General features: G+C 50.2%; 1 protein-coding gene across 1 annotated transcript in view; it reads right to left on the reverse strand.

Annotated features, from left to right (window-relative positions):
- Positions 1-3095: 3095 nt before the first annotated feature.
- Nlrc5 (NLR family CARD domain containing 5) overlaps positions 3096-26966 on the reverse strand; it is a 78068-nt gene continuing 54197 nt past the window's right edge. The window contains 21 exon segments of the mRNA XM_038313150.1: positions 3096-3920; positions 4366-4449; positions 4773-4856; positions 6133-6216; positions 6398-6469; positions 6553-6636; positions 7249-7326; positions 7450-7533; positions 7794-7877; positions 9485-9568; positions 12770-12853; positions 13429-13512; positions 15016-15108; positions 15314-15397; positions 16489-16569; positions 17105-17191; positions 22650-22733; positions 22822-22905; positions 23885-23944; positions 24194-24283; positions 24928-25011. Coding sequence (XP_038169078.1) covers positions 3818-3920; positions 4366-4449; positions 4773-4856; positions 6133-6216; positions 6398-6469; positions 6553-6636; positions 7249-7326; positions 7450-7533; positions 7794-7877; positions 9485-9568; positions 12770-12853; positions 13429-13512; positions 15016-15108; positions 15314-15397; positions 16489-16569; positions 17105-17191; positions 22650-22733; positions 22822-22905; positions 23885-23944; positions 24194-24283; positions 24928-25011 — 1756 coding nt within the window. The 3' untranslated portion in view covers positions 3096-3817.

The following is a 26966-nucleotide window of genomic DNA, read 5'->3' on the forward strand; positions in this document are numbered from 1 at the left end:
GGTGATGGAGGTGTGACCTACTGGTGACCAGGCTATAGGACCTAGGCTGCCTGGTCATCTTCAGCAAGCTGGCCACTGAGAAGTCTTTCCTGCAAACTCTGGATGAGGCCTGCTCTGGCTGGTCAAAACAGAACCCAGCAGGGGTGCAGGACCATTTCACTTCCTTGTCTGCAGAACACCAGGACCTGCAGGCTACTTGAATTCCCACTCCCAGGTTCTCCTTTGGCTTCTCAGAAAAGCAGAACACCAGTTCCAGGCTTGCTGAAGTTGGAACCTCACATTCGTTGCTCACAGAAGTATTTTATGATTGGACCCATTTAGGGAGCTTTCTCATCAGTTCCCCAAGGCAGTTTGAAACAGTGGCTCACAGACAGCTGTGTGTGCTGGGGGATAGGACAGACAAAGCAGGAAGGCTTCAGGTCTGAGACAGAAAGAGTAGCTATGATTCCATCTGAACACCTAGGATGGTGAGCAAGTGACCAGCAGCATGAGGCTCTCCCAGGCAGACTTAGGTGCTCCCAGGCCGAGCCACAATCCTTACCTCTTAGAGAAAGCGCCTTTCACGGGCCTACCACCTCTTTGGATTTCATTTGTTTCTCTCTACATTTTTTAAACTGAGCCTACCCTGGGAAGAAGCCACCAGGGACACTGGACCCCACTAGCTTTAGACGAAAACCTGCCAAGGTTCCCAAGCAGGTAGGCAGTAGGAAAGGGAGTTTCTCAAGGAAAAGAACAAGAAATTGGCACACCGACTTGCGGTGGGCCTAACCAGCTCTGCATTGCCAGCCGTCCGTGGCGTGTTCTGGGGCCACTGTTGTGAGATGGTTGGAGTTTAGAACTTGGGCGGAATCAGAGAGGGAAAGCCAAGCGGAAAAGGGTAAGATGGAAAGAAAGAGTGTCCTGTGTTCTGGGCCCCCTGTTCTTGGGAACTACCCTGTGCACGTCCCTTGCCCGGGTGCTTTTGGTGGATGTGCCTGACTCTTTCTCAAATTTGACGACTCTGTCTTCAGTCTGGGCCAGACAGGGGTCAGCACAACACTCCTGCTAGCTGACCTGGCAACTTCCCAAGAATTTAGACCCAGGATTTCCTAGTGAACTTCTTGAATCCTCTACTCCCGCTAACTTCCCGCCCATGATTGTGATGGGTGGCAACAGGTGTGCCCCGTTTCTGGCTTGATAGGGGTGTCCTGGTATGATAGATATGTTTGGCACTTGGCCGGAGGACTTTCTCCTCAGCATGGTGGGATGCCGGAGACAATGTGGAGGGCCAAAAAGGTCAGGGCCAAGTCATCCTGGCAAGCCACAAATATGCTCTGACATCCCAATTGCCACATGGGAATAGCCTCTCGCATTAACTAACTTCCTGTGGGTCCCATTGCCTTCCTGGTGAGGGCCATAGGGAAATCACTGGTGGTTCAGCCTGCCCTCTAGTGGCACCAAAGTATAACTGCACCCTCCTGGCCTGGGTTTTCACAATGTGGTGGAAGGAGGGACTCATGCACTCAGAGTAGGGGCTATTCTGTCTCTGCATCCTTTATGACATATCCACACCCTTTATGGCATCTCTGCACCCTTTATGACATCTTTGCACCCTTTATGGTACTCAACCCTATATGAGAAAGGGAGATGTCATGTAATCAGCACGTAACGTCTTTGCAGCAGAGACTTTGTTCATCTTGCTTTTCTGACCTACTCTTGTGTACTCGTGTGTGTGTGTGTGTGTGTGTGTGTGTGTGTGTGTGTGTGTGTGTGTGTGTTTGCCAAGATAGGTAGCAAGAGGCCAAGTCACATCCCATTATCAACCATGTCCCAAATGTGCCTCACTCTGGGCCAGGCAAAAAAGCAAAGGAGTCAAGATGACAGGGGAGACCTTGTAGAGCAGCCCAAGGGATGTGTGCTCCATCTGAAGGTCACATCCATGTTGCTTCATCAGAGTAGCCTTGGACATTCGGGTGGGTGGGCTGGAGTAGGCCCTCCCCCTGCCCCAATAGAGTCTCTCATAGCCCAGGCTATCCTGGGATTCAAAATGTAGCAGAGAAGGACCTTGGATTTCTGATTCTCCTCCCTAAGTAGCCCATGTGCTACTCTGTCTGGCTTTAGACTAGCTCCTGAGAAGCCAGAGTTGAGATTTTTACATACAAGTCCCCAAATTTAAATACTGATCATTAATTCAGAAAAGAGTTTTAAGGATTACGTCGGTCAAACAAACCTGTTTCTATCACCTGAACTTTGAAAACAGCCTTGTGTGGCTGGTGAGGCATGGTGAGTTACCGGTGGTCACATGACCGGTAACTTCCACCACTGCCTATCCTAGTGCACTTGGGCCATCTCTCCAATTCTGCAGTCCACAGCACAGAGGTGGTGCACTTCTGACTGCAGCAGGGTAGCGAGACACATATCAGACACCAGCCACAGGTGGGAGGACTGTCTGCATTTATTGATCGTTTAACTTGGAGTGTAACAAGGTTATCCTTCCCCCTCTTGGAAGTTACAAAAAACACAGAGCCTCAAGGGGTTTCAGAATCCTGCTGAGGTAGTGGGTGGGCCCAGTGGTCTTGCCTAATGTCCTAAAAGTACCCATCCCTGGACCCTTATATTTGGCTTTGTCCCTTATACCAGGAAAGAACAGGTGAGTTTGAACTGTCCCAAGATCAAACTAACTCCTAAGCCTGGACTGAAAATCCTTGGAGGGGAGGGCTACCAATTAACAGAAGGGAGAACCGAGCTCTGGCAGGAGGGGACTTCATGCTGAGTCCTCGGCATGCCCAGAGCCCTGACTGTAGGCTATTGAGCCGGTCAGTTCTCTCCCTCCCAGCCCAGGGCAGAAATGCTATCACTTAGCTGCTCCAGATTCACTTATAAATACTTTTAAAGAAATAATACTGAGCTGTGCAGTGGTGGTGCACACCTTTTATCCCAGTACTTAGTTGGCAGAGGCAGGCGGATCTCTGTGAGTTCGAGGCCAGCCTGGTCTACAAGACCTAGCGCCAGGACAGGCTCCAAAGCTACAGAGAAACCCTGTCTTGAAAAACCAAACCAAAAAAAAAAGAAAGAAAGAAAGAAAGAAAGAAAGAAAGAAAGAAAGAAAGGAAGGAAGGAAGGAAAGAAGGAAGGAAGGAGGGAAGGAAGAATAAGATATTGAGTATTCAGCTTAGGATTTCATACATGCTAGGCAAGCACTCTCCCACTAAGCTGTATACCAGTCCTTTTTGACATTTTGAGACAGGATCTTATTAAATTAGCAATCCCTCTGCCTCAGTTTCCCAAACAGCTATGAGGCCTATACTATTCACCTAGTTTTACATTTTTAAAATAGTAATAAATTAGGTCTTGAACTTGCCTGTGGTCCCCTGGCAAGCTGAGTGTTATGTGATATAGGCAGCATGTCATAGGCGGATTCCTGATCACATGCACCACCATTTACGGTGCTAAGAACCACTGACCAGATACCACGCTCACTATAAGTTCCATGTAATGCCACCTATATGACCTACCCTGTCGTGAGTATGACCTTCCGTGTCTTGGTCACAGTGCACCATACATAGCCTTCCCTGTCATATATGACATCATAGTACTCTCATTGTGCCAGTGTCCCACTGGTAACACATGTCATGTATGATGTACAGTCCTCTTTTAGTCAAAGTCCCAAGAAAGTTCTCCCTAAGGATCGTGATAAAACAAACGTACTCTTCCCCCACTGGGGCATTCATAGGATGCTGGGCACCAACTGAGGCTCTTCTCCTGAGCCCCTTTCCCTGGTGGGAAATGTGGTTGTCACTGGGCTTGTACCAAGAGTCTTGAGAGGTCCATCAATTCCTCAAAGAGCCTGGAGCTGCTGGTCAAAGAAGGCAAAGTCCAACCTGGGCTCCAGGCTCTGTAGACGCTGGGCCACATCGGCAGGAATGGGGTTGTTCCAGAGCCTGTGGGCATAGACATGGGCCTCAGCTCCAGAGCTGTCCCCTCATCCTCTTGGCTCTGCTCCTAACCTACCTACAGGATTAAAGATCAAGGCCTAAAGCAGAAGAGGCATCCACCCATGCCACCCAGTGGAGGCAGTCACCTGAGCATGGTGCTGCCCCCTGAGAGCTGGCCATGTCCCGGGTTCTGCTCTATCCATTCTTTAGTCCTTACCACCCTCCCAGGTCGGGAAGTTGAGGTTCAGGGACCTGAAGTTACAGACACAACACAGTTGGCAAATAGCAGAGCTGGGATTTGATTCGGGTCTGCTGGCTACCAAATTCCTAATGGGATAGTCCAAGTCTCTCTGAATAATTCTCAGCCCAGGCCCTGCCTTTCCCCACAGGGGGTTGATCCAAATTGTAAGGTCTCTGTGGCCTTCTACCACAAGGACCAGCCCTTCATTACCGAATGATTGGCACACGGGAGCCCTGGACCAGCCCCTGAGCCAGGAGTTGGGCTCCGCATGCAGTGATCCGGTTCTTCTCCAAGCTTTGCAGTTGACAGGGGCAGGGGAAGAGGAAAAGAGGGGCAAGCATGAGGCCAGGGGTGGGGTTTCCTTCTCTACGTCCCACCCCAGGCAAGCCACCCCCTCCCACACTGCCAGCATCGAGCAGTGGACTCTGATTCCTGGTGGGGCAGTAGAAAGGTGGACATCTTGAGCATGGGAAGAACTAAGATTGGCAGGGACTTGGGATCAGCCAGAGTCTTCAGAGACCCTGCACAGATTTCTGGGAGGAAGGAATAGCCCAATAACCCCTGGGCTGCTTAGGATGGGGGTCCCCCTCTGCACCCTCCATCCAAGGGTGTCATACTCCACTCTCTTCAGCTGCCCCATCTGTGGCAGGACCTGGGCCAACTCAGCAGCCACCTCATCACCCAGGAGGTTCCAGGACAGCCTGCAGAGTGGAGGAGGGGCGAGCTCAGAGGCAGGAGGTTCACTGAGGTAAAAGGAAGGCAGTAGGGAGCCCTAGGTGCCAGCAGAATCAGGCACAAGAGGGGTTTCTCAGCCAGCCACCTCAGCACCTACCCCTGAAGAATTCTCAGGGCACAGGTCGTTCCTTCCTCCCTACCTGCCCCACCCTATTCTAATTCCTGAGCAACAATGTTCCTCAGAAACCACAATATGACACAATGCACACCAAGCAAGCACCTTGCTGCAATGTCTGCTTCTCACGTGATAGTATGTGTCATATTTTTAAACCTCCCCCACAGTGTTTTTGCTTTAAGAAACTAATCTTCAATGGAAGCATATGTCTCGACTGTCCATGGAGGCTCCGTGTGATGGAAGGGAAAGTATTGAAGAGACTGAATACAGTATTACTGAGGATGGAGCTTCCAGTGGGGACCCAGGTCCTTCCCAGAGGTCCTTCCCAGGGGTCCTCAGTTCCTTGCGCTGCTCCCACTGGTTAAAAGGGGAGGGTCACTGGTAACTGAGTTCAAAGTCAGCGAGTGCTGACCTGTGGCATATGGAGGAAGATTAAGAACTAAGAATGTTGAGGACTGAGCATATAGCTCAATGTATAATCCTCACCTGACATGCATGAGTTCTATCCCCAAGACAGAAAAAACAAATCTTCCCAAACTCCTCAGGACGCAGACCCAGAAGCCCTCTGGTGCTCTGTGCCCTGTACATTGAGAGTTGGAACTTTCTTCTGCTCAACACTTAGGGCTTCAAGTCCCAGCAGTCAGGCCTGACACCTTCACAGTGCTGCCAGAGACTGAGGTCTGAGGCAGTGGAATGACCAAAGAGGTCACAGCTGGTGTGTTGGGGTGTGTGTGTGTGTGTGTGTGTGTGTGTGTGTGTGTGAGACTGTCAACCAGCTTCTACCTTTTGCATTACCAATAGCTATTCACAAGTAGAGTCTCCATAAACCATGAAAAGCACCCCAAAGGGGAAGTCAAAGACAAAAACTCATTGCAGACCATGTGGCCCAACACCCTTCCCACAACACAGGGAAGAGAAGTCCAGTGGCTCTGCCCTGTGTTGCTGGAGTACATGGGGGTAAGACTGGGAGGGCAAGATAGGGCTTCCCATCTCCAGAGTGGAGAACCAGCTGAGAGGCAAGGCCAACTCCAGCACACAGTAGGCAGGGCCAACTCCAGCACACAGTAGGCAGGGCCAGCCCCCGAGGCAGCTGCTCTTCCCAACTCAGGGCCCTCGCAAGCACTTACAAGATTTCTTCCAGAGCTGGGCAGAGCATGAGGCTGGCGGCAAGGTGCTTGGCAACTTGGTCATCGATTTTGCAGGAAATCAGGCTGGGATGGAATGGTGATGGCCCTCTGAGACGGGCCACCGCTAACAGGACCCCCTTTCCCATAGTGAGAGCAGGAGGGACCAGACTGGCCTGGCCAGGGCCAGGAGGTTAAGAAAATCATCTTTTCCCCCACCCCCAGCTCTAAGTCCCATCTCATCAGACAACCAGGGAAGGCTCCTTACTCAATTTGTCTGAGCAGTGGGAGACTCTTGCGGAAATGTGGGACACGTCCAGCCAGGTTATTCTCTGCCAAGCTGTGGGGCAGGGTAGATACGAGTCAGAACTGCCCCAGACCCTCCCCAACCTGTCTCTCGGCCCAGGTAGGGCCCCACCTTACCTGAACTTTTCTATGTGTGGGCATTGCTCCAGGGCCTTGGCCAGGCGCAGAGCCCCCTCAGGACCCAGATGGCTGGATGGCAGACTGGAAAGGAAAAGGTAAGAGGAGCCTGGGGCCAACTCTGGGGTTGGGAGCCTTCCCTTAGCCTCACATTCTCAACTGTGCCTCTGACTGTAGCAGCAACCTTAGCTGGTCTTTGACCCTGTCCCAGTGAATGCCTCGGCTTCTTCATGTATTAGGAAGTCAAGCTTTCCATCCTGTTTCTAGTCTTAGACCTTTCCTAGAAAATGGTACATACAAGAATCGCAGCCCCAGGGCTGCCTGGAACTCAGGAAGCCCTGGTCTTGACCTATAGAGGATGGAACAATACCCTTGTAGCTTTTGCGTGCAGCCTTTTGCCGACATCAATTCAAACACCTTCAGTGACTTGCTCTTAGGTAGAAAAGCTTAGATTGGTAACATCCTTTTACAAATGAGGAAACTGAAACTCAGAAGGGACAGAAATTTGGCTAGGGGCTCACAGCGACAATGGGTAAGGCCAACATTAAGCTTAATCTGGGGACTGGGAAGCAGCAGCAGAGAAGGGGCCATTCCAATCTCAGGCTCAGCTGCTCAACCTATGGGTTGCTTGGATCACACTTCTCCTGGGTCTCCTCTCTACTGCTCTGTATGCGCGGTTGGCAGGAAGACACTTACCACAGGACCCTCAGTTGTGGGGGCAATCTCTGAGCCAGCCCCAGGGCCGTGGGGTCCCCCAGAGCATTGTTGCCCAGTCTGAAAGAAGAAAGGGTGAAGGGATAGCATGGGAAGCCAGCTCAGAAGCCCCGCTCAGCCCTGCTCTGAAGGGACAAGGGGGCCAGCCGGCCTGTGGGATACCCCACCTGGACGGACACTCACATGATTTCCTCCAAGCACCTGCAATGGATGAGAGACTTTGCCAACGGCACTCCCCCTGCTGGGCCAATGCTGTTCCCTGAGAGGCTGTGGAAGGCAAGGTTATTGGACCCTCTCCTCCTGCATCCCTCCCCACGACATTTGTACTAGAGATACAGCTATGACTCCATCCTGATGAAACACACAAAGACCCAGAGAACAGGGCCTAGGAGATCACAAACTCCCTCTCCCCAGCAACAAGGCTGGGAGAGATTCCCCTTTCCGGTGCTGGCCTGGGTCAGGGTCCAGTGTCTCCCAGGAGCATGGTGTTGTCCCTGCGGGCTCTTTTCAGAAGGGCTGTGACTCACTCTAACTTCCTGAGCCCTGGAAGCCTTGGCAAGATGGCCGTTAAGTTCTGGGTTCCCACGTCTCCAATCTGGTCATGTCTCAAGCTTGGGGAGGAAAACAAAGATGAAGGACCATCAGCTTGCCACCCATCTCAGCTTGCCCATAGCCCTCCTGGTTATGATACACAGAGAAAGGCCTCAGCTCGTACAAGAGTTTCATCATCTCGCGTTTGGATGAGACTCCTAATTCTTGGTATCTGGTTTAGGGTAGTCTCCCTGCTGCCATCCTAAAATCTTTCCTGATGCCTTGCATACCATCTTTGGGGGTTCAAAGCTCTCCCCTGGAGTTGCCTATGCAGTGTGGAAGTATGTGAAGGGAGACACTAAGCAGTGAAGGGCTTACTTGAAGAGATACCCCTCCTCCCCATCATTTTATCCTGACAAAATTGGAATCTGGGGGAAGGGCAGGGCAGGCAACTTTCCCCAGCTCCTCCACGCTGTCAGCAGCTCTGAAGAGCGTTGGGAAGACATCAGCCATCATCACCGATGCCTTTCCCGCTCAGCCTGGAAACACAGAATCCAGGCCCAGAGGGGCACAGGGACTTTGCAGGCACAGTATGGAGAACTCTACAGACTGCCGAACCCGAATCCATTCAGAAACTCATATGACACTCATAAAAGCCTCTGGAGGAAAGGAAGCTGGTGACAATGACGGCTCTCGGTGTCCCAGGTAAGAAAACTGAACTGCCAGATTCTCACAGTGACTGGCAGGCAAAGTGGGGAAGCTTAAAGCTCCCGGGCCTGCAGCAGACACTATGATCCGATCCTCAGCTTGGCCTTGTTTGCTGGACCCTATGAACAGAGTTCCCAGGGGAGTCTGGCAGGATGGCAAGCTCTTGTGGGTTCCTCAGTTAAAGGCATCTTAACTGAAAGGGGCTTTTTCTGATTATCATTAACACTGCCACCACCAGCAGCAGCTCCCACCCCCCACCTACCCCCACCACCATCACCACCACCACCAACAGTAGGCCCCACCCCACCCCCACCCCTCACTACCACCATCATATCCCCACTGCCTTTTCTGCATCTGGACTGGTCTTGCTTGTATGAGAGCCAAGAGCTAAGCTAAACTTGAAGGAAACTAAACTGCCCAGGGAAATGGTTTGCCCTCTCGTTATGAGGGTGGTTTCTTCATGTTGACGTCTAGCCAACTGCCTTGCAGGGGATCGATTTTGGATCCTATGTGCCACATCCTCCTGTATGCTAACCACAGGCCCTGCCAGAGCCACGTGGGCCTATGACAGAACCAAATGCCTGTGGCATTCTCTTGTCAACTCGGCAGGGAGTGGTGTCCCTCACTTCACAAAGCGTGGCCTCTGGCCCTGAAAATTGTCACCACCGAGGTGCTCATGGAAAACACAATCGGCACCTGGCACCTGGACCTGCGCAGTCATGACTCATCTCAACACAAATCTACAGAGCGTTTTAGGCATTGGGCAGGGCTTTTATGGGGCTCCCAAAGTGAGCCCACCTTGCCAGGTCACCTTTGTAGCCAGGAGGAAGCTGGCGGCACTAGGAGGCAAGGACAATGAGAGCACAGGGAGGACCCCGGAGGGAGTCAACCCGGGTTATAAAGGACGTGTGCCCAGGGTTTCCCAACAGAGCTGACCAGTGGTCCTCTCACTCTTTCCCAGGGGTCACTGATTACTCACCTAAGGTGCTGCAGTAGGGTCATGCGACTTAGTCCTTGAATGAGCAAGGCCAGGGAGGAGACTTCCAGTGGAACGTGACTGAGGCTAGAGAGAGGGGGTCAGGTGACCTCCTCATGCCTGAGATGCAGACGGAAGCCCCGTCCAGACGGACTTGTGAGGGCTCCGCACTTCGCACACCCACAGCCCTCCGATGTGAAGGGTGCAAAGAAAAGTATGCAAGTACCCAGAAAAGTATGCAAGAATTAGAGTCACAAGGCCCAAAATAATGACTCTGCGTTCTCAACCACAAGCTTAGACTGAGCAATAACAGAGATCACATAACAGTGACCAAAGACTGGGCTGGGGCCATGTTGAAAGGTGGGCACACTGCTATCTCCGTTCTACGGATGAGGAGCACTGAGGCCCAGAGAGGAAGGGGGCGTACTCAGGGCCACAAGAGGAAGCAGCAGCAGCAGCAGCAGCAAGAATAGAACCTGAGACCTCAGGACCCCTTTCTAGGGCCCCAGCCATGTGTTACCCACTGGCTGGTGATTCCAAGGCCTCCAGCATGAGCCCCGAAGGGAAGAACAGTATTAGTCAGGCTTCTACCGAGGGGACACCCGCAGCCTCTGCTCTCAGCACTCACCGTGCATCATTTCTCTTAATCCTCATAATCCCAGAAAATCAAAGCTCGGAGAGAAGACTTAGCCTAGAGAGGTGAAGAGCGTGCCCGCACCAGCAAGGCAATGTGGCAGCAGGACTTGGCCAGCTGCCTTGATTTCCTAGAGCTAGGGCTCTTAAGAACACGTAATCAGAGCTAAAACTGACAAAGCCTCAGCCCACGAAGACAGGCAAGTCTATCAGGAGCCTATCCACTGCACCTGGATGGCACGGCTCTGAGCAGGGTCCACGTAGAGCCTATCCACTGTACCACTTAGAACCTACCCATAGTACCAGGATGGCGTGGCTCTGAGCAGGGTCCACTTAGAGCCTATCCATCGTACAGAGATGGCGTGGCTCTGAGCAGGGTCCACGTAGAGCCTATCCACTGCACCTGGGTGGTGTGGCTCTGAGCAGGGTCCACTGCACCTGGATGGCACAACTCTACACAGGGTCCACTCCCTATCCTGTGAGGACAGCTGGGAGAAGCTGGCTCAGTTTGAGGGGAGCTGTCAGTGGCAGAAGACATGAAACTGACCAATCTGGCTTCTGTACACTGAGGACCCATCTGCTTCTTCCAGACAACAGAGAAGGAAGTAGTAAGGAGCAGCCTGAGTGTCTGGGACTCAAGACTGAGGATGATGGGCATGATGATCCAACCTACAGGACCACCAACCCCTAGCCCTGGCCAAGGCTTTAGGATCACACAGATGAATGAGTCAATGAGTGACTTTATTGGGTTTTTAACCCCTCAGATAAAGCTTCTGGAAGATTCTAGAAGACTAAGAAAGCAGTGAGCACCTGGGGAGAGCCCAAGCAACAGCTCTGTGGAAAGACTGGCGTGGAGGAGTGGGGTGGGGCTTGGTTTCCTAATGGCCCAAGGTTTCCTAATGTCTCCCATCCTCAGTAATTTCCTCTAAATGAGCTAGGAGAGATAGACCAGGGGCCTGTCATAGCTATGGGATGGAAGGCGGGCTGTTTTTCAATTATGTATGGCACATATGTGGAGAAAAGTCTGGCAAACAGTTCACAGACTGACAGTTCCAGGAAGTTTACTGAAGGAGCTCATCTCCAGGGATTTCACCCTCTTTGTTACATATTTTTGAAATTATGGAGCTTTTTATAGCCAGGGTGTATTTTGGGTCATCAGAAATACAGATTGAAAGCCGGAGATGAAGTTAAATGTGCTCACAAGATATTGCTTAAGCTGGGTCTATGCAGGATGGGACTGTGTTTTGGATTGGGCTGTTTTTGGCACCTTTGTGAACTTGATGATTGCAAATTACTAGGGAGAGTAGGAGAGTTACTGAGAGACACCTGTTGGCTGGCAGGGTGGCTCAGTAGGTAAAGGTGCTCGGTGCCAAAACTGAGGACCTGAATCTGATCCCTGAATCCCATGGTGGAAAGAAAGCTACTCCCTAAAGTTGCTCTCTGATCTCTGGGTGTTCACCAAGGCGTGCGAACATGCGCACATAATGTAGGAGGGAGGGAGAGAGGGAGGGAAGAAGGGAGGAAGGGAGGAAGCACTGTGCTGGTGCCAGGGGCACAGGAAGGGTTCTGCCCAGAGTCTGTGTCCTCTATTCTGTAACGGTATCTTAATCATCAGGCTCTCTAAGTCGAGGACAGCGCAGGCCTTAGCTCTCATTCAGGCCTGTGACCTGAGCTCAGGCAATGTCTCCAACTGAGCATGGGGAGAAATGTGCTCCCAAGAAAGACGTGGAGGTGCTGGGTGGGGCAACACAGACCAGTAGCGGACCCTGGACCCAGCTATGCTGGAGTTAGTTGCCTTGTCGTTTTTGTTTTGTTCTGTTTTTTAAAAAGAAGGAAGCCTCCAAGTCCTGCCTGGGATGCTTTGGTTTGGGGATTATGTGTCCAGAGACCAAGCATCCTGATGACACTCAGCTCAGCAGAGGAATAAAAGGTGGGGGAGAAGTCATCCAGAGACTCAAAAGTACATCCAGAGAGGAGACGGGGAGACAGTGGATCCTGAGTGTGTTTCATGTACTCCTCTGCATGGACCCCACTCATTTTCCTCCCCATGAATTCCCATTAACTCTCCTCCCAACTGACCTCCTCACCCTCCTCCCCATGAACCTCCTCACTCACCCCTCCCCATGAACCTCCTCACTCACCCCTCCCCATGAACCTCCTCACTCCCCTTCTCCATGAACCTCCTCACTCACCCCTCTCCATGAACCTCCTCACTCACCCCTCCCCATGAACCTCCTCACTCACCCTTCCCCCACAAACCTCCTCACTCATCCCCTCCCCCATGAACCTCCTCACTCATCCCGTCCCCATTAACCTCCTCACTCACCCTTCTTCCCATGAACCTCCTCACTCACCCCTCCCCATGAACCTCCTCACTCACCCCTCTCCATGAACCTCCTCACTCACCCATCCCCATGAACCTCCTCACTCACCCCTCCCCATGAATCTCCTCACTCACCCCTCCCCATGAACCTCCTCACTCACCCTCCTCCCCATGAAGCTCCTCACTCACCCTCCTCCCCATGAAGCTCCTCACTCACCCTCCTCCCCATGAAGCTCCTCACTCACCCTCCTCCCCATGAACCTCCTCACTCACCCTCTTCCCCCATGAAGCTCCTCACTCACCCTCCTCCCCATTAGCCTCCCCTTACTTACTGCAGCCTCTTTAGTTTGCAGGTCCCCTGAAGGGCTCCCATCAGTAGCTCTATGTTCTCCTCACAGATATGGTTGTTAGAGAAACTGTAGGAACAAAACAGAAGGCTCCATTCAGACAAGTGCCCTGGGTAGCCCCTTTCCCCAGGCCTACCTGTCCTACCTGTCCCTTGGCCCTTGGCCCTGGGGAGGCTGACTGGGGCTGAGAATAATAGTCTAGGCTTTCTGTGGAGCCTCTACCCCAAGGGCATTCCTGGCCCCAAGGGCCAAGCTCTAGGGTTCCTGCAGGAGAGGTGACAGTCACAGATGTATCAGATAAGGACATCCCAGGTGAAGGCTTCGTATAGCTTAAGGGACATATAAGCCTATGAAGACTGTGCTGTCCCTTTGTGCTTTCTGCAACCTGGCACTCACCATCAACTGAGGCAGAGATAGATCCAAGTCCCATTTTGACAAATGTGCTGTACCAACCCAGGGACAAAGACAAATCTAGCCAGAGACACCCCATGGGTCCAGGGTAAAGGCAAGCCCAGGAACACAGTGTTCAGTCTGGGAACTGCAAGACTTGGTAGGGAACAAGAGACAGGTGGAAGCATCTCTGTCACCCTCCCCGAGGCATAGTTGTCCTCCCAGCCCTGTCCTCGCCAGCCATCCCAACTTACTCCAGCTCTTCCAGATGGTGGCAGTGTCCCAGACCAGATGCCAGGTGGACCAGGCTCTCTGTGCTTACACAGCTGGACGTCAGTCTGTTGGGGACCAAAGAGTGGCAGGTCAGGGAGAGCCCAGGCCTCCAGAGGTCTAAAACTGATGACAGAAGCTGGGAGTGGTGCTTGGGGACGGTGGGCAGGGGACACCTGTCTTCCATAAACCTCCCCGCCCTGGGCTAATTAAGTCAAGGTGTGCTGGAGGCAGAAGCTGGGGGTCCTCGAGTTCCCCTTAGCCACGGCTGGACACCGTGGGACTATCCAGCTGACACTATACTGCTCTGCACCTTCCGGGGTCAAAATCTGATAGCTCCAAGAGGATTTGTTTGCTTGTTTGTTTGCTTCTCATTTTCTTTTCTGAGACACGGTCTCCCAATGTAGCCCTGACTGTCCTGAACTCTTAATCCCAGGGTCGTGGGTTCGAGCCCCATGTTGGGTGCCATTCTGTAGCGGAAGCAGTGGGCTGTGTTCTGCCGCCCAGCTCCCGACTGCCTGGCTAGCTTATGCCCCAAAATAACAACACACAAATTGTATTCATTTAATACTTCCTGGCCCATTAGTTTCAGCCTCTTATTAGTTAATTCTCACATCTCACTTTAACCCATATTTAGTAATGTGTGTAGCACCACAAGGTGGTCGCTTACTGGGAAAGATTCAGCATGTCTGACCTGGTGGCTGGCTTCATGGCAACTGTCTCAGAGAGGAGAGGCATGGCGATTGCCTGAAGCGTCTGACTAACTTCCCTTCTTCCCAGCATTCTGTTCTGTCTACTCCACCTATCTAAATCCTGCCCTATCAAAAAGCCAAGACAGTTTCTTTATTAACCAATGAGAGTCCTCCATCATGTACTAAGTTGCACTGAACATCAAAAGCCTCCAATTGAGTTGGGCATGGGGGCTCATTCTAGTAACCTTAGCAGTCAGAGACTAGGACACCAGGGTAGAGAGTTCCAGGCTAGTCTGGATTACATATTGAGACCCTGTCTCAAAAATCAAACCAAACCCAACTAAACTAAAGCTCCATTTTGCAGTCTTCATTCTGATCATTAATTCAGGCAAGGCATATCAATGGATGATAAAAAATTTGTGGATGGAAGTCTGGATATCCTGGTTATCAACAGTCTGAAGTGATCTTCCTACAATACATGTATCAATCACAAAGAGAAACAGTAATTTTGCAAGCGAAGGAGCACGGCAGACACCACATTAACCAAGTGAAACAATCAGTGTCTGCAGTTTTTTGTTGTTTATGGTTTTTTTGCTTTTTTCTGTGTAACAGTCCTAACTGTCCTGGAACTAGATCTTGTAGATCTGCCTGCCCATGCCTACCAAGTGTTGGGATTAAAGGTGTGCACCACCTCTGCCTGGCTCTGGGAATACATTTTTAGATGTATGGCTGTGTCTCTAAAATCACATTTAGGATCCCGTAGCCTTAGCATCGTCTCCAGGACTCTGGGACCTAGCGCAGGGAGGGAGCAACATCCTCTGGGCCCAGAGCTTAAGATCAGGTCAGGTGAGCAGGCAGTGAAAATGCAAGTCCACATACCGGAAGGTTTTGAGTTCACAGCTAGACAGCAGGAGGTTCTGCAGCAGCCTGGACCTGGTGGTGTCATCGTCACTGAAGTTAACCTGAGACAAGCTGCAAAGGGCCAAGAATCTTCCAGAAGACTGCAGGTTGAACACACTTTGGGGATCCCCACAAGATCCTGGGCATCCCTGAGTCTATGACCCTTGGCCCAAGGATGAGTCCCACCCCCAGGGAAGTGAGGCAGAGAATATGGGGCAGAGAAGACACTGGGGTAACCAAGGAACTTGAAGCCACCTCTAGTGTTGGAAGTGCCAACCTGAGCTGTTGCAGTCTGGCACATGTCTCCATCAACTGTCTCGTAAGAAGACTGTGGTCAGTTCCCAGGTCACAGTGAGCCAACCTGGGAGCAGAGAGGGAAGCCACAGTTTCTGAGCTCCTGGTTCACGATGGGTATTGGGAGCAGTGAGACCCCAGATCCTGAATTTCTTGTAATCCTCTGATCTGAGTGCCTACAGCTGCTCTGAGCACGAGACCTTCAGGAGTTCCTGATGGCAGAAGAGTGGTTTCTGGTGGGTTTGGCTGGGGCGTGGCTATCTCTATATAATCTGCCCCTGAACACAATAAAGGGGGCATTCTTGGGAAATTCAAGGATGACCGGTGTCGTTGTCTCTCTGTCTGTGTGAGTCTTTGTGTATTTTAACCTCCTGCCCCTTGCCCGAATCTCGCGAACTGGGTGCCAGCGCACCGAACGCAAACACGGGGGCGCGGTGCGCGGCAGATGGGAGTCCCGACCCTGCCTTCACACTCGTAGCACAGGATAAATACATGTCTCTTAAAGGAAGTCTTGAGTGTACTACCCAGTTACAAGCATCACTGGGAAGGGTGGTCCAGCTGGCATGCCCAGGCAGATCATTGACTACACAAGGGTGGGCATGCAGACAAGGAGATAAGTGGGGGCTGAGATCCAGTCACGTTCCATGCTCCAGTCCCCAGAATGTACGCATGCAGAGCTGTATCCATTCAAAAGAGGGAACATTTCAATTTCTAAAATATGACACTTGGATTGAGAGGTCATCAATCCTGGCATCTATGACGGTGGAGAGGGGGAGGACTTGGCCAAGTCTTGGCTGTCAGGAGTCACGGTTGAGATGGGGCATTTAAGATGAGACTTGGAATATTAAAAAGTATAACCAGATACAAGAGGAAGAAAGAAGGCAAGGAAAAGACATTCTGGGCAGAAGCAAGAGCCTGTGCAAAGGGCCTGAGGCCAGAAAGGACAAGGTGTTTGAGGAACTGAAAACCGGTGAGAAGGAATGGGGCTGTCGGGCTGGAGCAGAATGGAGAGTGATGGAGCAGACCTCCCAGGATGTGGAGCGACCAAACAGCAGAAGATGCTGAGCAGGGGCTATGAGAAATACTGGCCCCAAGCAGGGCCACCTCCTGAGCCTTGTAACCAGCCACTCCCTGGAGGCTCCTGCTGCTGGGTCCCACCTGTTTGCCATGGCCTCGGAATTATCTTCCTGGTGAGGAAATTCCAGCCAGAGCCACAGCTGGCACTGGGTCTCGGAGAGGCTGAGGGAGAGAAGAGGTGTGGTGAGACACATGGCCGCTTGTTTTGGCAGCTTGACTAGGTCTGAGTCTGCCTGCTCTCTGACTGGGACGGTGCAACGGATCCTCCAGCCTCAAACAAGGGCGAGACACTTCAAAAATGGGAGATGATGCCGAGAGCAGCCAGCACCGTGGTGAAATCCATTACCACACGTGATCCAACCGAAACTTTGCTCCCATCATCCTTATCCATAGAACATGTTACTGCACCCTGGTGCCACTTCTGAGTAGCCAGCATGGACCCCCAGCCATGCCTGCCTGGACCTCGAATCCTGAGTTTCCTTCCTCTGACATTGTGGCCTGCCTACTGCACAAGACTATACAAGTAAGTATATATTATATAAGTGTGTGTAGCTCTTCAGGCCTAGCCAGAAGTCTCTACCAGTGACAATGCTGTTAACCTACGGGATACAACACCAGTGTCTAGAGGACTGAGGCTAAGGGAAGGCTGCAATCGTCACAGAGTGGTGAATTCCCAGGGGCTCTTCCCTGAACTCACCTTAACTCAGAGAGACATCCTGAGGCCTGGGCACAGACTTCCATCACAGCTGGTAAGCTGATGTGGCCCACCCAGGGCTCTTCCAACCTGTCATGGAAGGACACAAACAAGGACCCCTGAGGTGAGCATCAACCTATACCTGAGCAATACCTGGGGGAGAGGTAGTGCCATGGGGAGCCTGGAAGATTTTGTGTGTGTGTGTGTATCTGTGTGTGTGTATGTCTGCATGTGTGTGTATATCTGTGTGTGTCTGTGTGCGTGTATGTCTGCATGTGTGTGTATATCTGTGTGTGTCTGTGTGCGTGTCCGTGTGTGTGTGTATTTGTGTGTGCGTGTGTCTGTATGTGTGTCTATGTGTCTGTGTGTGTGTGTCTGTGTGTGTATGCATGTGTGTATCTGTGTGTGTGCCTGTGTGTGTACATCTGTATGTGTGTCTGTGTATGTGTGTATGTCTGTGTGTGCATCTGTACATGCATGTATCTGTATGTGTGTCTATGTGTCTGTGTGTGGAAGAGAGAGATTTTTAAATTATAAAATTAGGACTGAGGATGTACTCAGTTGGAATAGCATCTGCTTAGAGTGCATGCAGCCTTGGGTTCCATTCCTGGCGCCACAAAAACCAGGTGTGGCAGCGCATACCTTTACTCTCACTACTCAGGTGGTGGAGGCAGGGGGATCAGGAGTTAAAGGTTATCCTGTACTGCTCTGCCATTGTCATCTACATTAAAAGGGAGATTAAATTTTTTTTAAAAAGTTCTTTTTTAATTAATGTTTTTTTTAATTTTTTTTCTTTTGAGACAATGTCTTGTTTTGTAAGCCAGGCTGGACTCAAACTTGAGGCAATCTTTCTGTTTCAGCTTTCCAAGTGCTAGGATTATAGGTGCTTGCCACCAGGACCGGCTCAAAATTATTTGTTTGTGTGCTTGTGTGTGGGGTGGGTGTCCCTGTGTCATGAGCATGCCACAGTACATATGGGGGTGTGTGGAAGTCAGCAGGTAGGAGACAGTCCTCATCATCTATATTGTTTGACACAGGGTCTCTTTGTGCTCCACTCCATAAGCCAGGCTAGCCGAGCAGAGTGTTCAGGAACGCCACTGTTCCCAGCTCCCGTCCTCCTTAGGAAGGGATGCAGGGACTGCAGATGCCCACTGTGATCAGCTTTACACAGATCTGGAGATCTCTGGAGATCTGAATGCAGGCCCTCATGTTCGCATTTGTCTCCCTGGTCCGAGCGTATTGTTTTTAAACAGTATTTGTTAGGTTTAACACAAGTTGTTATGTGGTAAAGGTAATGAAACCAAAACATACCTAACTATAACTCCAATTTTTTTATTTAAAGGAAGGAAGATGTGTATGAAGAGAGGAGAGGCAGAGTGAGATACAAGGAAAATGTAGACTATCTTGGCACTGGCAAGAAGGCAGAATTTTCATGAGCGATTTTACTTTGATTTTCTTTTCTTTCTTTGTTTTTTTTTTTGTTTTTTGTTTTGTTTTGTTTTGTTTTTTGAGACAGGGTTTCTCTGTGTAGTTTTGAAGCTTGTCCTGACACTTGTTTTGTTGACTAGGCTGGCCTCGAACTCACAGAGACCCGCCTGCCTTTGCCTCCTGAGTGCTGGGATTAAAGGCATGTGCTACCACCATCTGGCTCTTCTTTTCTTTTTTAAAAAATAATTTGTTTATTTTTATTTTATGTGCATTGGTGTTTTGCTTACATGAATGTCTGTGAGGGCATTGGGTTTCCTGGAACTGGAGGTGTCATGTAGGTGCTGGGAATTGAACCCAGGTCCCATGGAAGAGCAGTCCGTGCTCTTAACCACTGAACCATCTCTCCAGCCCTTGATTTTGGTTTTTACATTTTCTATTTTATTTATTTATTTATTTATTTATTTGGTTTTTTTGTTGAGACAGGGTTTCCCTGTAGTTTCTAGAGCCTGTCCTGGAACTAGCTCTTGTAGACCAGGCTGGCCTCGAACTCAGAGATCCGCCTGCCTCTGCCACCTGAGTGCAGGGATTAAAGGCGTGCGCCACCACTGCCCGGCTGGTTTTTACATTTTCTAAACTTGTTTGTTTGTTTGTTTGTTTGTTTGAGACAAGGTTTCCTAGTGTAGCCCTGACTGTCTAGAAGTACTTTGTAGACCAGGCTGGCTTTGAACTCCAAGATCCACCTGCCTCTGCCTCCTGAGTGCTGGGATTTTAAAGGCACGTGTCACCACTGCCTGGCTCATTTTCTAAACTTTGTACAAAATGCACAAATGAATTTAGTCATATGGAAAAGAGCTATTTAAAACATTCCTGCTTTACAGTTCAGTTGCATTATTTTTTTAAACATTGTTTTCCTTTATGCTCGTCTGGATTTTCTGCCAAATTTTAAAATGTTACTTTGGGGCTTGGAAAGTTTTATTTTAAGGTGTGAGTTGGGTGATCTAGGAAAGAACTGAACGCGGGGCACAGAGTCACATTTGCACACCCACATTCACAGCGCGGGGCTGAAAGGCAGAAGCACCCCAAGTGCCCATCAGCAGATGAAGGAGTTACTGTAGAGACCCATCTGCTGGGCTTGGCCTGAAACGGAAGATCTCACACCTCCAGCAGGCTCTGTGAAACACACAGTCACCAAAGGGTCAATACAGCATGATTCTACTGACAGGGAGAACTGGAGGAGCCTGGTTCAGGGACTGCTCATGCCAGAAGCTGGGGTAAGTGGGACATGAGGAACTGTTCGCTGGAGATAGAACTTCAGCTTTGCAGGATGGTGACTGCACGCCAGGGTGAAAGTCTTTAATACTACTGACCTGTACACTTGATTGTGTTATGGTGGTTAACTTTTATAGTTTTACCTTTTTCGTTATTTCACCTTTTGTATCTGTCTGCCCACCCATCCGTCTGTCTGTCTATCCACCCATCCGTCCATCTACCTATCTATCCATCCATCATCTATCTATCTATCTATCTATCTATCTATCTATTTTTCTATCTACCTATTTACTTTGAGACAGGATTTCATGTAGATCAGGCTAGCTTCAAACATTCTAGGTAGTCAAGGCTGTCCCTGATCTGATCCATGAATTACAGGCTCATGACAGTACTCATGGCTGATTTTACTATCATTTTAAGAAATGTGAATTCTTAAATCTTAAAAAAAAAAAGGTAAAGAGAATAATCAGCCCCTCATGCACCCTTTCTCTGGGCTATAGTGATATGCAGTGTTGCCTATGAAGCCAAGTTTTGGGGTACAAACTTGTTATCTCATCTCATGGAGCCTTTTTTTTTTTTGGTTTTTCGAGACAGGGTTTCTCTGCAGCTTTGGAGCCTGTCCTGGAACTAGCTCTTGTAGACCAGGCTGGTCTCGAACTCACAGAGATCCGCCTGCCTCTGCCTCCCAAAGTGCTGGGATTAAAGGCGTGCTCCACCACCGCCCGGCTCATGGAGCCTTTTGATATAACTATCAGTTTAGGATAGTAAGTGGTTAGCTCCAGGGCACATGAGGACATGAACAAGCACAGCTCTGCCTGTGATGTGTAGTCACAGCTCAGAGCCATGGACCAGGAATGCCCAGGAGCCTGTGTGGACATGGACCCCACAACCAGCTCTTCCATGTAAGGACCATGTGAGAATTTCATATTAAACCAGATAATGTATGGCCCTAAGGATTGCCAGTAGATTCCTTAGGTGTCCTGGCTGAACGGCAATCCTTATTTATTTGTGTATATGGGTTTATGCTCCTATGTTGAGAAGTGTCTCCCATAGACTCAGGCATTTGAACTCTTGGTCTCCAGTTGTGACTGTCTGGGAAGGTTTAAGAGGTAGAGCCTTGTTAGAGGATGTCATTGGGGGTAGGCTTTGAGAGGTCATAGCCTCACCCCAGTTCAAGTTCTCATTCTATGCTTTGTACTTGTGGTTAAAGATGTGATATCTTTGCCTCCTGGAACTACCACATCTGCAGCTGGCTGCCATGTGTTCCTGCCATGATGGTTTTTTTTTTCTCTTTTTGGCTTTGGTTTTGGTTTTGGGTTTTTTGAGACAGGGTTTCTCTGTGTAGCCCTGGCTGTCCTGGAACTCACTCTGTAGACCAGGCTGGCCTCAAACTCACAGAGATCCACCTGCCTCTGCCTCCTGAATGCTGGAATTAAAGGTATGTGCCACCACCACCACCACCCGGCTCATGATGAACTCTTATCCCTCTGGAACTGTACCCAAAATAGATTCTTTCTTCAGAGTTCCCTTTTGATGTGGGATTCCCCTCTGTTTACTGTGAATGTTTTATTACCATTGGCTAATAAAGAAACTGCTTTGGCCTATGGCAGGGCAGATTAACGCCAGATCAGAAATCCGAACAGAAATATATAGAGAGAGTAGGCAGAGTCAGAGAGACGCCATGTAGCTACTGAAGGAGAAAGACTCCAGAATGCCAGAGCCTTAACTGGAGGCCACAGCCTTGTGGTGATACACAGATTAATAGAAATGGGTTAATTTAAGATATAAGAGTTAGCCAGGAATATGCCTAAGCTATTAGCCAAGCAGTGTTTTAACTAATACAGTGTCTGTGTGATTATTCAGGTCTGGACAGCCGGGCAATGAATGAGCAGTCTCTGACAACAGCCTTTGGTCACGTTTATCACAGCAACAGGAAAAGTAACTCATGCATATGTGCTCATATCCCAGTGTGTGCATATTTGCACGTGTGTGTGAGTGCATTTGCACATCTGCATTCTTGCATTTGGAGGCCAGGGGACAACCTTAGATGTTGTCCCTCAGGACCCCCCATCTTGTTTTTGGAGACAGGGTCTCACGGGCTGAAGCTTGCCAAGTAGGCTAGGCTGGCTGGCTAGCCAAGGAGCCCCAAAGGTCCTCCCCATCTCCATATCCTCAGTGTTGGGATTGCACCCCTCCTTTCTTTCATGGGCTTTCAGTTCTGGGGCTGAACTCAGGTCTTTGCGTAGCGAGGCAAGCATTTCACTGACTGAACCACCTCCAGCTCCCAATCCTTGCTTTTAAAGAGATTCACGGTGAGATGTTTAGAAGAGGTATTTTTATGAGGTCTGTGTTTTACGGTATTTTACCAAATGAATGTGAAGTAAATTAGGAAGAAAATGAACAATTATCAAACACAGGAAATTGAATGTGGGTTTAAAAAGATTACTCTCTCTCTCTCTCCATTTTAGTGTCTTCTTTTTCTGAACGCTTTTACATTATGGTGAGAATATAAGCATATTTATTTTGTGTTCCATTAGGTGTCCTTCAGAACTTTTTTGGTTATTTTTAAATGATTTTAATTATTATTTCTTTTGTGGTGTTTGAGATGAAACCCAGGACTTCATATATGCTAGACAAGCACTCTGCCAACTGACTATACACAAAGCATGATTTATTTTTTTTAAACCCCAAAGCATAGCCTTCCTCTCCTCAGGGACAGTTTCTCTGTGTGCCTGGGATGGCTCTGGGGCAGAGAAATGGGCTCTTGAGTGCAGGGAATGGCCAGGCTGTGACTGTAGGGACCCCATCTTCCTCGGCTTCCCCACTCCCCCTCCCAGGTGAAAGAGGGTACCTGAGGCCCAGCAACCCTGCTGGTCGATTCACCAGACTCAGGAGGTTGGTCAGCTGTGGCAGGTCCAAGTGGCACCTGGTCAGCCTGGAGACAGAGATCAGTTACTGGTATGGCTCATACAGGCAGGGAGCCCCACTTCTCAGTGTCCCCACAGGCTGGGCCTGTCACTCACCAGAGCTCTGTCAGCTGTTGGGCCTGGCTCAGGCTGGGAACCAGTCTGGATATGTGTTCCGGACTGAAGCTGCACTCGCATAGCCTGAGGGGAGAAAGCAGGGCAGAACCTGAGGCTTGTGCTGCTGGCCTCTCCTCCCACGCTTCCCAGAGGACACAGGCCCAGGTTGGGGCCTATGCAAATTGACAGTGCTGGGGACTGCCTCAGGAGCTGGGAGTCAGTCACCTGTGGAGCGTTACCACACAGGTAGGGCACAGGGCGCCTGCCTGCTATGCCCGCTATATATCTCATTTAGCCCTCATGGTACATTATAGGCAGCCACAGAGTGACCCCAGCACACTGCTGCTGGGCTATTTCAGGGGAGGAAAAGCTGACTTCGGCAGGGTCCACCTGACTCTGTGGCTAACCGGGTAGTTCAGGCTCCCTGTATGGAGGGTGAGCCTGAGCAATGGTTGTGGCCTTGCCCTCCACTGCCTACAGGTAAGCTAAGTCTTTTGTCCCTGAAAAGGGGCTGCAGGACCCCAAAAAGGTTCACTCTGATATCAGGGCCACTGATGCTTCACGGGCCTCCAGGAGGGGCTGCCATAGAAGCTGGCCTTAAAGGGTTAAGAGAATTTTCTCTGAGAAAAAGCAGGAGAAAAGAATGCTAGACTCAGGGCCCATGGTGAGCAGAGCAGGAAGGGCCTCATCAGGCAGGGAGTGCTGGTGGATGGAGAGCAAAGGCCGTGTGTGTACATGTGTGTGTGTGCACGCGCATGTGCGCACTCTCATGCACTATATGTATATAGTGTATATTTTGTGTGTAGAGTCTATGTGTGATAGTATGTGTAGGGTGTGTGCATTTTGTGTATCTAGTACATGTGTGTACTTTGTGTATTGTATAATATGGTATAATGTAGTTTGTGTGAAGTTGGGGATGGAATAAAAACATCAATGTTCATCAGGAAACCAAACCTGGGTTGTCAGAAGTTCATCTTAGGAGAGAACCCAGTGAAGAAGGCATGGGTTCCTCACAGATCCGAATCCCTGCCTTTTTTTGTGCTCCACACCCCACTAGGATTACCTCAGTATTGTCCTGGCTTCTTCGTCTTTGGACAAGCGTATCCGGAAGTCAGAGCCCAGACTGTGAGAAAAGAGGGCAGGGAGGCATCAGCCTGCACTCTGGGCACCCAGGACACTGAGTAGGTGCAGAAGAGACGGGCTGAGGCACAGGGAGCAGGGCAGGTCTTAGCCACATAGCCTATGAGGAAGAGGTCTGCACACCTGGTCTTCTCCACCCTGGTGGCACCCATCAGGGAGACTCAAAATCACAACATAAAGCTACAATGTGGGGATCTTGCACTCCCCCATCAGTCAGTGGTTGGCAGCTTACCTCACAGAGACCTCACAGACACGAGGGCAGGAAGGCAGAGTCTCTAGCAGGCACAGGACCCCTTCCTGAGTGATGCCGTTGTGGCTAAGGCTAGGAGAGAAGCTCAGCTCAGCTGGGTTCCTGCCCCTTGACTCCCCCTCCCATTTCATTCTCCAGGAAGGGGGGGGGGCACCTGGCCCTGCGTCCTCAGAGCTGCCCCTACTGAGCCTGCGTTCTATGGTGTGAGACATTGAGGAGTCTGATCAGGCAACTCCATCCGTAGCAGAGCCAGGGACTCCCAGAGTACCAAGTTCAGTTGCCTAGCAACAGGCTGTATAAGGCGATGGGGTGAGAGAGTGGAAGATTCCTGAGAGCTCTCCCTTGCTGCAAGTGCTTTTCCAAACTTGGGTCCCACAGATGAAGTTAGAGGGTTTTCAGGAATGGGATCAACCAGGAGCTGGCTGCTGCAGCCCCACATCACTTGGTAGGGATGGAATGTTGCTATCTTGGTGCTGGGTACATGACGGAGGGGAAGGTCTAACTTATCTTGAGTGTCTGACACAGGATCTGCCCTCAGTGGGGATAAGAGAGGAGGTTGTGAGAGATAGGGCCAGGTAAGTGTCACCCCTTCCCATCACTGACCCTGTTTCAAGTTCTCTTGAGATGTTCTCTAAAGGGACCCACTATGCTCTTGTTGAAGCGGGGGAGGGGGGAGAGGGGGGAGGGGGGAAATCCCCTGGCTGTCTCTTACTTACTCAAGCCATCCAGAGATGGGTAACTGTGGCAAGCATTCCAGAAGGCACCTGAGCCCACCATTACCCAGCAGGTTGTCCGTGAGGCTGCCAGAAGAAAGGGACAGTGCTAGTGAGCCAAGCTCTAGCTCCGCCTTCTCCTCATGGTCCCTGTGGCCACTGAATTGGCTGCCACTGCTGCTAATCATCACCATGGCACCAACAGCCCCACCCCCCGTGCCCGAAGCACCAGCACCAGTCTGAGCTACCAAGCCCATCACCCCACTGCGAACATCAAGCATCGCCACCGCTGACAGCTTTACAACGGCCACTGACCCCCTCATAGGCACCTCAGTAAACCTGTGTTTACTGTGCCTTCCTCACCCCCTCCGTTATCTGTGGCTCAGGTTCCTCTAGCAGGCTTTTGGGAGTTAGAAAAAAGTGGATGAGTTTTCCCCTGCCTGTGGCTGAGGCCAGCTAGAATCTGCAATTTCCCAACAAGAATGATCCAAGGAAGGGACAAATGTTTGGAGGATGTAATTACCTCACAGATTCCCTCCTGCGGATTAGGAATCTGACACCAGAAACCACCAGAAACTACCTCAATACCATCCCTTCTCCCTCTCCTGATAGCAACCCTGGTCTCAGTCACAATTTTAGAAACGGAGCCGTGGTCTTCTGAACATCCGATTTCCAGACTATATTTCTGACACTTAAAAAAAAGATTATTTTATTTTTATTTTATGTGTATGGGTGTTTGTTTTCATGTCTGTATGCCTACTACATGTGTGCTTGGTGTCTACAGGGGGACCAGATGCCCTGAAACTGCAGTTCCAGCTAAGTGACAGCTACCATGTGGGTTCTGGTAACAGAATCTGGGTTCCCTGCAAGAGCAGCAAGTGCTATTTACAACTATTGAGCAATCATCTCTCCAGTCCTATGGCCCTGACACTTGTTTATTTGGAATTTTCTGAGAATGTTCCTTTAAAAATTGCTTTATAGAGGTTGGAGAGATGGTCCAGCTGTTAAGAGTGCTTGTTGCTTTTGCAGAGGACCAGAGTTTTGTTCTTAGCACCCACACAGGATGGTCCAACCACCCATAACTCCGGCTCCAGGAGATCCAACACCCCCTTCCTTCTGGCCTCTGGATATTCACTGCATGAAATGAAGGAGTGTATGTGAACAAGTGTGTGTGTATGTGATAGATTTTAAAAATTGCTTTGTGTCACGAAGTCAATTAATAGAATAACTTGCATTTGATTTCTTTGATACCGGAGTGTGAGCCTAGAGCTTTGTTTATGCTAGTGCTCTAACCACTAAGCTACACCACCAGCTCTAATGGTCTTTAAAACAAGGCAAGTTTCCCTCTACCACAAAACATACTTCTTTCCTAAAACACATGCTTTCAATCAGCCACAGTTCTCCTCTTGACAACACCTTCACTGAAATTTGTTTAAGTTGAGATAGGGTCTTAAACTTGCTACAGAGCCCAGGCTGGCTTGGAACTTGGAATCCCCCTGCCTCAGCTCCAAAATGCTGAGATGATATATCTGGCCACAAGAGAAATGTAAACTATGTAGGTTATTATTATTTTTACAAGACTTCTTCATTTCCCAGTGATTCTCAGTTGGACTGCCACCTGTAAGTGCTGGAGTAGCCCTGTGATGCTGGCCAGGCTCTGGAATTCTGGGCTCTGAGCGTATTAACTGTGCACAGGACAATCATAGGACCTAGGCTCTGAGAGGGTAACGAGAACACACGAAGCATTTACAATATGGAGAACCTCCATAGTGCACTGCCGTGTCTTCTTTCTGGGTGACGAGGGCTATCCTGTTTGAGCACCCAACACAAGCCACAGGCATGCCACTTCATAAGTCCCCACCCTGGCTGGCCCCAGGTTCCTCTTCAGCCTAGCCATTTGGTCCTTTTTACCACCTGCTAAGCAAGAGAATATGCCTCCTATTAGACACCCTGCCCCCCCAACATCTACCTACAGGCTTGGATGTACTGGGCCAGCAGGTGGCTGAGGGGCTGCTGGCACCTTCTCTGAAGAGCTGCCCAAG

This window comes from Arvicola amphibius, chromosome 15 (assembly GCF_903992535.2).
Source record: "Arvicola amphibius chromosome 15, mArvAmp1.2, whole genome shotgun sequence".
NCBI classification, from domain to species: Eukaryota; Metazoa; Chordata; class Mammalia; order Rodentia; family Cricetidae; genus Arvicola; species Arvicola amphibius.